This window comes from Thunnus thynnus, chromosome 2 (genome assembly GCF_963924715.1).
Source record: "Thunnus thynnus chromosome 2, fThuThy2.1, whole genome shotgun sequence".
Classification (NCBI taxonomy): domain Eukaryota; kingdom Metazoa; phylum Chordata; class Actinopteri; order Scombriformes; family Scombridae; genus Thunnus; species Thunnus thynnus.
Window position 1 is genome coordinate 26,814,290 of NC_089518.1, and position 11,991 is coordinate 26,826,280.

General features: G+C 39.1%; 1 protein-coding gene across 1 annotated transcript; it reads right to left on the reverse strand.

Annotated features, from left to right (window-relative positions):
- Positions 1–1,573: 1,573 nt before the first annotated feature.
- LOC137199182 (chondroitin sulfate N-acetylgalactosaminyltransferase 1-like) lies at positions 1,574–11,991 on the reverse strand. Its single transcript, XM_067613260.1, has 9 exons — positions 10,301–11,991; positions 10,087–10,187; positions 9,800–9,978; positions 8,356–8,572; positions 7,987–8,088; positions 6,316–6,497; positions 4,564–4,658; positions 4,376–4,457; positions 1,574–3,942 (listed from the first exon to the last, which is right to left on the reverse strand). Exons 1-9 carry the CDS (start codon positions 10,661–10,663, stop codon positions 3,665–3,667), a joined length of 1,599 nt encoding a protein of 532 aa, XP_067469361.1. The 5' UTR covers positions 10,664–11,991; the 3' UTR covers positions 1,574–3,664.

Consider the following 11,991-nt stretch of genomic DNA (forward strand, 5'->3'; position numbering starts at 1 on the left):
TGAGGTCTATCATTCCTTCCACAGACTGCCATTATAAATTTTACTATTTTAAAAATGTATATAAAATCACTGGAATATGCTAGAAAAAATAAAAGTAATAGCGCACATTGTGGAAACATGCTCAACATGTTAGAATTGGAAATATATTTCTAGCTGCAATTGCAGCAATCACATGATAAAAATAGAAATAAGAGACAGTTCAAAATACAAACCCAAGTAATATCAGGAAATTCTTAAGAAGAGACTTAAAGGAAGTCACTGACTCAGCCAGCCTGATTTCCTCGGTAACGTCATTCCAGAGAAAAATCTAATTTATGCATCATAATTTGTAAACTGATCATAGGTTTTCAATGTAAAGTCTTAATCTGTAGAGTAACTAGCATTAACAAGTAGCATTAAAAGGAAATACTCCAGTAAAGAGCAAGAACCTCCAAACTGTACTATGTACAGTATTTGGGTAAATGTACTTAAATCATTTAATTATACATTTAATTAAAAAGTAGTGAAAAATGCCCATCAAAAGTTTGGAAAAACGACAATGACGTCTTCAAATCGTCTTCAAACAGTCCAAAATGCAACTGACTTCTACTACATTAAACACAAATTTTAGGATTGTGTACCTTGTAAGTACAATTTCATCTAAGATAATAAATGCCCTAAAACTATATTTTGACACGGGGACCTTCTTCAACACAGGCCCTCAAGATTAGATTAGTTAAATTATCACAAGCCATGTGGCACACAGTAAACAACAGGCCAGTTGGTTGATCCAGCCTTGTCCACAACAATAATATGCACCATTAAAGCACAATATCAGTTGACATGAAAAGGGCCTAAAGGTGCATCTGGCTCCATTATCCGATCTTGAGGCCCTTTCTTGAAGAGGAATCTGTGTCAAAATGTAGTTTTAAGACTTTCTTTGTTTCAGTTTTGTGCTTATTCCTACATGTTTAATCTGATTACCTCACAGTAAATCCGAGGCTCGGCAGGATAATAGCATAAAAAGCTGTACAAATTGCACATACGTTATAGGAGGAGGGGCCTCCTTAACGGTCAATCTGGCCATAAATTTGGTGATTAATTTTCTGTGAGTTGACTAATTAACTCGATTACTTGAATGTTCTCACTATAAATTTGAATTCTTTTTCAAAATGCTCAAAACACCTTGATTAATTATCTTGGTTTATATTATCTTGCTTATTTAATAAAAATAAAAAAGGCCTTTTTTCTTGTTGGTGTTGTTGTTTCTATCTTTAATACTTTGTGTAGTAGCTGACGTGACTATCATCAAAACTCTCCTGACTGGAGTAAAGTCCTATTTGTCAAGTAAACAGATCGATGATTGTTTGTGAAATCTCCTCTGCAGTTAGTCAAACTTTTTTTGAAAGTTGAATTTCCTAGGTGCACCTGAAGGCAGCACAAAACAGGGAAGTGGTAGTCGGAGTTTCAGACCTATCGCGTGCCAGTGTTGATGTTACGACAGCCGTCGCCTGATGCTGCCTGAGCTGCTCCTCCCTCCGCTGCGTGAGAGGTAATGAGGTTACATCAGCAACCCTATTAATAGAGAGGAGTTCAGTGTCTCCTCATCGATGCACCAGACAGAGTAGATGTGGCTGTGTAGGAATTCCCCTCATGTTTATTTACTGCCTTAAAGTGGAAAATTAATCTTATGACCAATGTGTAAGATTTAGGGTTATCAATTGGCAGAAATATTGGAAGAAATGCAATATAATATTCATAAGTATGTTTTAATTAGTGTATAATTACCTGAAAATAAGAATCATGCTTTCATTACCTTAGAATGAGCCCTTTATATCTACGTAGGGAGCGGGTCCCCTTCCATGGAGCCTACCATGTTACACCGCCATGTTGCTATGGTAGCCTGGAACTGACAAACCAAACACTGGCTCTAGAGAGGGCCTTTCTTGTTTTTTGCAAGTTTTGCAGCCACAGTAGGTTCTCCTACACACTTTGGAGGGGAGGGGTATTCAGTTGGTTGCAACCTCACTGCTAGATGCAACTAAAGCTAAAATTATAAAAAATTATAACTGAAATTATACCTTCCACAAGTATGCTAGGGTCTGCGTGACATCAATTTCATCACCAGAGGCTATACGCATAGATTCCGTGCAGACATCTGCCTACCTCCAATTTGTTGTAACCACGCAGACTGGTATGCGCAACTCCACGTGGTCACAACACTGTCTTCCTGTAGACGCCGATCTACTGTGCATGTGCATCCTCTAAACATATTCCAGAGTGTAGTATAAACAGAGCTACTACGCATCTGCAGCTGTTCGTGTACGCGTCTGCTCGGGAGTGTAAATGGGGCTTAAATCTTACACACTGCACCTTTAAAGGTATTTTGAAATGTCATAGGCCTACAGTTTGTGATATACAGGAATATGTAGTGCAACTTTCAAGTCAAACACAGGGTGATGTTTGTTTTTTTTTCATCAAAGGATGAGTTTGCAATTATCAAGTCTGTCTCAAAACAATAGTCAAGTGTCCATATGAACATTGAAACAGGTTTTGTTCTCTATAATCGTTCCTCCTGTTCATATTGACCGTTAGAAGATTCCCTCCAAATGTGCTTACAGTGTAAGTGACGGGGGACAAAATCTACAGCCCTCGTTTTGAGCAAAAATGTATTGAAAAGTTTATCTGAAGATAATATGAGGCTTCAGCCGTCTGAGTTGGTCAAATAAAGTGCATATCTTTCAATGTTACAGTCTTTTTAGTGCCAAAGTCCCTCTTTTTGTTGGAACCCTTCCATTGCAGCTGAAGAGAGGAAACACAGAGAGGGAATGTTTTACTAAAAAAGACTGTAAAAAGTAAAAAGGGTGTCAATGATCATTTAGGCAACTGACTATTGTTTTGAGACAGATTTGGAAAATTGTGAAACTATCCTTTATCTGCTTCAACAGAGCCATCATTAATCTTATTAACTTAAAATGTTACTAATTATCTGTGACAAGTCAAAATATCTGCTGTGAAAAAGATCTATGACGCTGATTAATTTGAGCAATAAAGAAACAAGACATCTTTGATGACCTCACACTTTTGACAGGGAAGAGAAGAAAAACTTGTGATGTTCGTCAAGCAAACACATCAGTCAAATCTAAATCAGTGTAGCTGTCAGTTTGGCAATTTGAAAAAAGTTTAATTTGTATTTTTTAGACTACTGAGAATGTTCTTGTTAATGTTATTTCAATAAAATTCTACCTTTTTGTTTCTAGTTTCCTCAGTTATGTTACCAGCTGATAAATAGGAAATAAATATTAACCACACGAGGATTTTTTCAGCTTCAGCAAGACATGAAAAAGTTTGGGAATCACTGCCATAAGGAAACCACATTAAAACACAAACTATTAAGCAAACTGATCAAAGTTTTGATTTTTTTCTTGCTGCTTTCCCTCAATTACTTTTCTACAGACAGAAGAATATACAATAAACACATATAGATAGTTATTTTTATTAACAAATAATAAAATCAAACAGTATTTGTTTTGTTTCTGCACAAGTCCCAAGAAAATTTGTCTTTAGTCTCCTGGGCAGATTTACATTAAGGTAAGTAAACATAAATTATCATAAAAACCAGAACATGCATCACAGTGACTAATAACATTATCTCATCAGCATCTCCAACAATTGTTCTCTATGTTCATCCGTTTATCTGCTTCTGGGAGTTCAAATGAGCCTCAATCTCTGGTTTGAAGAACAGCTCCCCCAGCTGGCCGTGCGAGGCTTCGCTCATGGCTTTGGTCTGCATACACATCTTGTACTTGTCTGGAGGAAGCTCATCTGCGCAGCTCTTCTCGTGCCACAGGTGGAAAAGGCCACGAGACGGAGAGCGAATCACCATCAGCTTACTGTGAAGGTACTTCCTGTACAGGTGCACGTCCTCCAAGCCCCAACCTTTGATGCTACGGTCAAAACCACCTGCAGGGAAATGTAGATGATTAGACGTGATGCATAACAGTGAGAATCAGGAGAAGGATAATTTTAGTTGGTGTTAAAATCATAAACAGAGAAAGGACAGAAAGCAGCAGGAAGCTCTTAAATGTGTAAGTTAAAAGGAAGAGAAAGAGCTTTGCTTTACAGGGAGGGAAAAGGCCAGAACAGTTTAAAATATACAGTTATTTTAACTTTTTATGTACATCCACTCCTGCATCATTAGGTTATCACTAAAGAAGTCTTTGAAGTCAAAATAGTGGAATTTTTATACAAAATGTGCAAAATCCTGCAGTTTTATGAATCTATTGTTATGTAGGTATATATATTATGAAATGAACTGCTAGTTTACACAATAGAAAAATGTAATTTTAAATGTATTATGTCTTTCTGTGTGAAATTAATGGTGATTTGTCATTACCTATGTTCATGAAGTCAGACCTGTACTGGCATGTCATTCCAAACCCAAAGTCTCTCCAGAAACCTGTTTCCTTCCTGATCACCTGAGACAAAAAGACAGAGAGATTAGTTTTACATCCTCCTGACACACTCATCCATTATCTCTAATTTATTCAAATATTTACTGTTTGTACATGATTTTGTACATACCAGCTGTTGTTGAACAGAAGGTAGAAGAGTCTGATTGCTGTAGATGATAGATGGGTTGTACTGGCTGAAGAGCACTGGATAGTACACTTTCTTACCTAGAGACAGAAACAGTTTTATTCCACACTATGACAAGTTTACTAATAACACAACCAATAAAAATAAAATAATAACTGAAGTGATACTCTGTGACATTTGCATATAAATACATGTTTGATTTTAATACAGCAGTGATTCAAGCTGTAGTGACATTTGCCACATTTTTTGTTTTGAACACCTGGAGTCAGGTCGGTTTCTCTCTTCATTACTGGCAGAACCAGCAAACGTTTGATTGGAGTGAAAAGAATAAGAGCTTGGTAGTTAGTCTATGCAAAAATGACCACCAGAAGAAATGAGGACCACCTCATTCAGAGATTCACATTACAGTGTTGAAAGTACTGATTGATTAAGAAATGATCTCTGGTAAGAAACACCACAAGGATGAATACTTATCAGGAAAGACAGAGACAAAATAATCTTATAAATTGTTATTTTAAGTATGAGTTTTGTGTACTTCCTCATACTCAGTAGTAAGCCAGTTCCAAAAATTAAAAACGTACAAGGAGTAAATGTCATTGGTTTCATACTAATCCACTGATCTTGAGGTTTTGGTATCGCACCAAGAAACGCAGCAATGCACAAGTAAAGGCAGGCAAGAAGAAGACTGCTAGCAAGTAAGCATTGATGTAAACAATGCAGGTTTCAAAAAATTCTAAAAAAAAAAAAAAAAAAGGCTTTGTCCCTTTAATTTAAATTTAAATTAATCTTAAAGGCCTTTCATACCCCTGGTATACGCCCACAGGTGTTTTCACTTATGTTGCCTGATTAGACCTGTTCTCAGGACTGTACAGACCAGGATTGATGGACATTTCACTCAATCTCCTGATAGTTTTTCATGAAAACTGACACCATCATTCCTTTGGTGTGGTCAGACCAGATTTCATCAAGTGAAATTTATGGATTTTGGTTGCCGTTGCCAAAAGCAGACAGGACTAGCATAAACTGTGGGAGCCAGCTGGTTCACTGACAGCAGCATTCAATTTTGTAAAGTAAATTACTGTGAAATTGCCCTCAGTGTATGAATTCTGTTACAAAAATGAATTAGCCTTGTCTTCCACAAACTGTAAATCAAAAAGCTTCTTATCAAACACTTAATTAACCTCTATTATTGTCCTTTCACTCACTGCAGCAAATCAGCATCCCATCCTCTCAGAAATAAACAAGGACATAAACAATCAGTATTTCCTAAATGAGAGGTTAATATTCTCAAACTAGCTGGATGTCAAAGAGCCTCGCAATTTTCAGGACAAACTATAATCAGATTAAACTCTTCTTTTGAAACAAACGAGGCAGGATTAATTCACAACTGCAAGCAAATCTGTCTCGCCCCATTCTTCATTGAAATGAATGGGGAACATAATCCAGCCAGACCGAAGCTTTTATTAGTATGATTACTTCTTGGACTTTTTTGTGACATCACATAACTCCCAGAATATCTCTGCCCAACTTCGACTTCAATATAGTAATTAAACATCTGTCTGGGTGAGCAGGGCCTTTAATCAATTAAATCATCAGCTGTTGCTTTAAACCAAAGTTGTTTTATTGTTCTAATAGCAGTTTATAATATGAATCGAGCCTGGATAACATCTCTGGAAGATATGGTGTAAATGTTGTATGAGGATATGTTGAAGAAGCTGAAGCAGTCCCTTGTCTCACCAGGCTCCGCGTTGAGGCGACAGGAAGTTAGGAAGTCAGCAGTGAAGTGGATGTCAACATCGCAGAAGAAGAGCAGCACATTCTGGCTCCGCCTCCAGGCCCTGGCGCCTACTTCTAAGCCCCGCCCACGAGAAAACTCCTCATTCAGCTGGATCAAAGTGAAGCTCCTGAACCGAGTCTCCCTGAGGAAAGAAGAAGTCACATCTGGATTAATATCTGTGTGTAGCTGTACAGGTATTTCCTTTTTAAACATTTTAATTTTGAAATATTTAGAGCAAAGAAGCATTCAAAGACAACCAACCTGCAGACATTCAGTCTCATCAGCCTGGTATGCTGTTTAACAATATATTACAGTAATATTAACAGTAATACATAGAAGATAAGCAGTAATTTTCTCCAAAAAGCCTGAAGTAGATTCTGCATTTTATGATCCCAGCCTGTAACTCAACAGGGGATTGATGCTCTCAGGAGGTCGAGAGGCTTCAGAGGATTTGTTTATTATTAAACTGCAGCCCTAAAACACTGATACTCTCTCATTTACAGTTGTTTTTACAATCTTATGAGCTACATATCTGCAATGCAGCACAGACATATCTATAATGGTAAATTCCAAAAGAGCTGAGAAGAGGAAACATATTTCATCTTCATCTCACAGCAGTCAGTTATTGACTCTCCTTCTGGACATTGATCCATTCACCAGTCAGTGCCGTTATTATCTCCCACAGGTCTCGAGTCAGGTCACTCAAGTCAGACTTGAGTGACAAATCTGATAACTTTAGACTTAACAAAGTCAAAAAATACTTTCAACTTATGACTCCTGACTTCACTTTGACTTTAATCGTTTTGACTTGGAATGACTTGAATTCTGACTATGACCAAAGATTAGATTAGATTATCACATTTGGATAAAAAGACTAAAAAGAAAAAATACAAAAAAAATGGATGTCGACATGAAAAACATTCAGCTCAGAAAAGAGACTGTAATTGTGTTACAGGAAAACCAAGACAAACCTGATCATTTTGTTGTTAAATGTTATTAAGTTTATATGAAAATAATCACTACAAACATCACAAAAACATCCATTATTTCTGTACATTAATTATACTATATACTGTTACTTTTATATTGCAATGACTTGTTTAGGACTCAACACGCAGTTTGTGACTGGGACTTAACTTAGGAAATGACTCAAGGCTTCATACTGTAGCAAAGACTTGAGACATACTTGAGACTTGCAAAACAAATGACTTTGCCCAACCTCTGAATCTTGCACAGTTTCATCACTACTGATGACCACAAATAATTACTTTCCAAAATGTAGAAGCTGGAAATTAAACCCTCTAATCGCTTGTATCATCCAGACACAAAACCTTGAGTTATTATATCAAAAATAAATACAATAAGAAATAATAAAATACTTTTTTTGGAGCTTTTACATCCACAGAGGAGAAAATAAACACATAAATAGGTGTTTAAAATAACACCTATAACTGTTTGTCAGTGCCATCAAAGACTTTCTTTAATGTCTCATCTTTAATGATGAGACTGAGTTGTCCAAGATCATAAGAAGATATGTGGCTGAATATTGTTTAATTGTGGGCTTTTGCTTCAGTTCATGTATTTTCTGAATAATTCAACACACCAAGCCAATTAGCTGATGAGTACATTACCTGGTGGTCTGGTCCAGCATAGCTTTCACCTGGTCAATCTGATCACGACCAAAGTAGACCACAGTGAGATGGACCCTGCCGTCCTGCTTGATGCACACTTCTCTGAACCAAAAACACAGAAGGAGGCGGCATTATGAGACTGAGAAAGATATGAGAAATCACTGTTACTCAGTGAAGGACAATAATTTGATCCACATCTGTGAAACTGGCATTTAAAATCTATAAACTACGCGAGGAGCTAGTCCATTAAGATAAGGATTCACTCAACACTTCCAAATGTGTTATTTAAGTTTGAGATCAATAATGTCACGATGCAGCCACAGTCAGTGTGAGTGGGTGCCTGTGTGTTAATGCACTTCTAGAAGATACCTGAAGTTGCTGATGAATTGCCTGAATGTGTCGGCCCGCTTGGAAAGAGGTACGATGATGTTGATGAGCATGCTGCGTGTGTCAACCCTCTCGCTCTTCACCTTCATCACGGGGCCGAACGGCCTGAAGAGCACCAGCTGCGTGAAGTCCTGAGAGCTGTCGCCTTTAAACATCAGCTCGTAAACAGTTCCTTTGCCCCTGTCTGTACGAGTCAGCCCTGTGACAGAGACAATAAGAGGAAAGAGAAGAAGGAGCGCCTGTTTGAAGTTTACAGTTGTGTGCTTGGTTTCAGACAGAGGCTGTGTTCCCAGTACAGATGTGATGCCATGCTATTATATCCACAATCATCTCCATCTTGAACTCCATCTTGATTTTCTGTCCTAGGTTTGAACTTTGACATTTGCACGTCTCATCCTTTTTGCATTGTTGTTCTCTGGTTTCATTATAGTTTCCTATGTGTCCACTAGTTTCTCAGTCTTGTTCCACAACTCAGAATTGCTCCCCAGCTATTCAAATATGTTTGGTGTTGTGCTCACTGACAGATGTTTACTGGCTGGGAAAAAAAACAGAGCCAATCAGAGCTTGCGTGTTCCTGTGCATAAAAAGAAAAATGGCTGCAAAAAAATATTACATGCTGACAACCGTGGCTGAGATCAACACAACTAAACATGTTGTTGCAAATCAACTTATGAAAATAAGAACCAGTCATAAAAAACATTAAGCAAACTGCTTTTAGCAACCACTACTGTAGCTTATGTGTCGACTGAAATGACTTCTGCAGGGCAGATATATTACTGCACTCTATACTGATTGGTTAGGATAAAAGAACTAGGACCAGAGATGCACCTATCCAATATATTGAGTATCAACCCAGCGTGATTGATCCACATTCAATACAGTTTCTTCGTCAATGTCATCATAAAAATGATATGTTTCTGCTATCATTTACATTCAATTAGTCAAGGCTGGCTGACTCCGTTTTTAGCTATCCTTGGTCTCATGTCATCTTACATAAAAATGAATTCCACACAGTGAGGAATGCTGATTTTAAGTTTGTATAAAATAATTACCGGTGTCAGATCAGTACTCAGTATCAGCAGATACCTCAGGAAAGAAAAGGTTGGATTGATGTGACTCTATAACTGACAATGACAAGAACAACACCTCCCAAACAGAAAACCACTGACATGCACACAATGTCAGACTGAATAATGAAGTGAAACAAAGTGAACATTTAGTCTGAGTATGAGGCTCCTAGTTCCCTCTCAGACAGTCAAGTCAGGTGAACACTTTAAGCTACCCAAACTACAGTTTTATTGTTAGTTCAGCAAAGAATTGACAGGTCTCCTGAAGGTTTTCTGCTCAGTGTATGCTACTTCAGCCCCCTCCCTGTGTCCCTGACAATAACTAAGCAAGTGAAGAAGATCTCACCCATCTCACTCACCCTCTATGAAGTCTGAAGGAGAGTATGTGTGCTTCCGTCTAGTGTTATCTGTGTGTTGCTGAGGTCCATTGAGGACATGCAGAGCTGTTTCCACGGTGCCTATCAGCTCGTCCCTGCGGTCCTTCCTCACAGGTCTCTCCTCCGGGTGCCTGGTCAGCCCCGTCTCCAGCTGGTACACTCTGAGCGACATAACAAATCACCCACTCTGTACAAGAAACTCAGCATGACAAAAGTACGCTACACAATACTCCTGCAGGCTCTGCTGTTGTCCCCACTGACTCACTCACCTCCGCAGGTTGAAAGTGTCAAAAGGTATCACTGCATATTCGCTGGGCAGATTCACACCTGAGTTGACCTCTGCCTGGTTCAGCTGGGAGCGGAAGAACTCCTGGAGGACATGATGTAATATTTACTACACCTATAATGTCACACCTCATTCATCTCACCAGCCTACGTGGAGTCTGTTCTTCCTCCACATCATGCTGCACCCAGTGTTCCTACCTTCAGGTCAGACTGTGTCGGGGCTTTGTGCAGACTGTCCAGACCCAGAGGCAGAATCCCTTTTGTTTTTGCTTTATCCAGCGACTCCTGAAGCTGCTGCGTCCTCTCCTGGAGAGCCTCCTTCAGCTGAGCTATCTGCTTTGTCAGGCTGTTGATGTAATGTCTGTGGGAGTCCTCCCTCTCCTGCAACAAGGCCATGTATCCCTCCTTACTGGTGGCCCCTCCAGACCACAGCGGGGATTGCTGACTGCTGTGGGATGCAGGCTTACAGGCCAGCAGGTAAAACAGAAACAGACAGCAGCAGAGGCCAAGCACAATGAGGCCGACACGGGCCACCAGGGCTAGCAGCCACCGTTTAAACATGGTGGATTGTCTTTTAAACAAGGCTTTTTAAATATTTGAGGCTTATTAAAACATGACAAAACTTTTGTCACAAGGAGATGCAACAACAAAAAGATAAGTAACCCATAGTTCCTGCAGCATAGATTAAAAAATATGGCTTTTTAAGAAAACATCCTCGTCTTTTCTCTTGGCGTCCTCATCGGTCACATCCACAGATAGCATCACCACAGGGTGTCCGAACATTCATTTCTCTTGGATAAATGTGTTCGTGTCGCATCGCCAGAGTGCTGAAACGCCCTACAATGACAAAATCATTCATTTTAAAGCAGTGGTTCCCATCCCGTTTGGCTTTTGACCCTTCAAAATAAGGCAAAATGACACCTCATTACAGGTTATGAACACAAACGGTGAGCAGATCAGCCAGACAATCTTTCTCAGATTGCTTCTTTTACAGGATTTTTAAAGGCCTGAAGGGGTCAAAAAGGCAAAAATTAGAGCGAAGTCAGAGAAAATTACAGTACTTTTGTGTAAAAGAATTTTTGTAATCATTGGGAGACCTCAGATTTATCTAGGGACCACTTGGGGGTTTCTGACCTCCAGAACAGAAACCCCTGTTTTTAAGGATTAAGTTGTCAAACGTAAAATTATTGGCACTAACAAAAGATCGAATGGGGTTGATTGTGCACCTGCTGTGAACATAACAGCAACAGCAAAGAGTTCAGCGTCAAGTTCCTCTTTTTTTACGTGGCACTTTTTCACATGAAAGTCAAAAGGACTTTACGGAAAGAAAAAATTAGAGGAAAGAGACACAGACATAAATTCACGAAAACCTAACTACATTTAATAAATCAAATTACAGCAGGACAAAGCAAACTCACTGACCTATTCAGTCTGATATGCGCCTCAATATTTGTTGGAACAGCTGCCGTTGCTGTTGGACTGCCGCTCTGGTTTAGATTGGCTAGTAGAAAAATGCACAGAAACTAACCTGACCTTACATTCACTCTGAGTGCCACGAAGCTGAAGGTGGGAAGTGGCAGAAAACAAGCATTTCTCTGTGTGTGTGTGTGTACGTGTGTGTACGTGTGTGTGTTGCCATCATCAGTTTATTCACAGCACAGTTGGCTCTTTATTGCTCAGGTAGAGGCTGATCTCATGAAAGAGTTGCTATGTTTCCAGGTCCACCCAAGCTGAGAGTGTGTGTGTGTGTGTGTGTGTGTGTGTGTGAGAGAGAGAGAGAGAGAGAGACAGAGAGAGAGAGAGAGAGAGTGTTGGTGATTATAGATGCATGCATGTGTTCATACCATGCAGCCCCCTTTTAGAGCACTCTACCATTAAGATCTGTCATT

Coding starts and splice junctions, on each gene's coding strand:
- LOC137199182 (XM_067613260.1), bottom strand. CDS start 10,663: ATGTTTAAACGGTGGCTGCTAGCCCTGGTGGCCCGTGTCGGCCTCATT. Junction 6,498..7,986: donor ATGCTGGACCAGACCACCAG/GTAATGTACTCA, acceptor TTCTTTCCTCAG/GGAGACTCGGTTCAGGAGCT. Junction 3,943..4,375: donor GTCTGACTTCATGAACATAG/GTAATGACAAAT, acceptor ATTTCCCTGCAG/GTGGTTTTGACCGTAGCATC.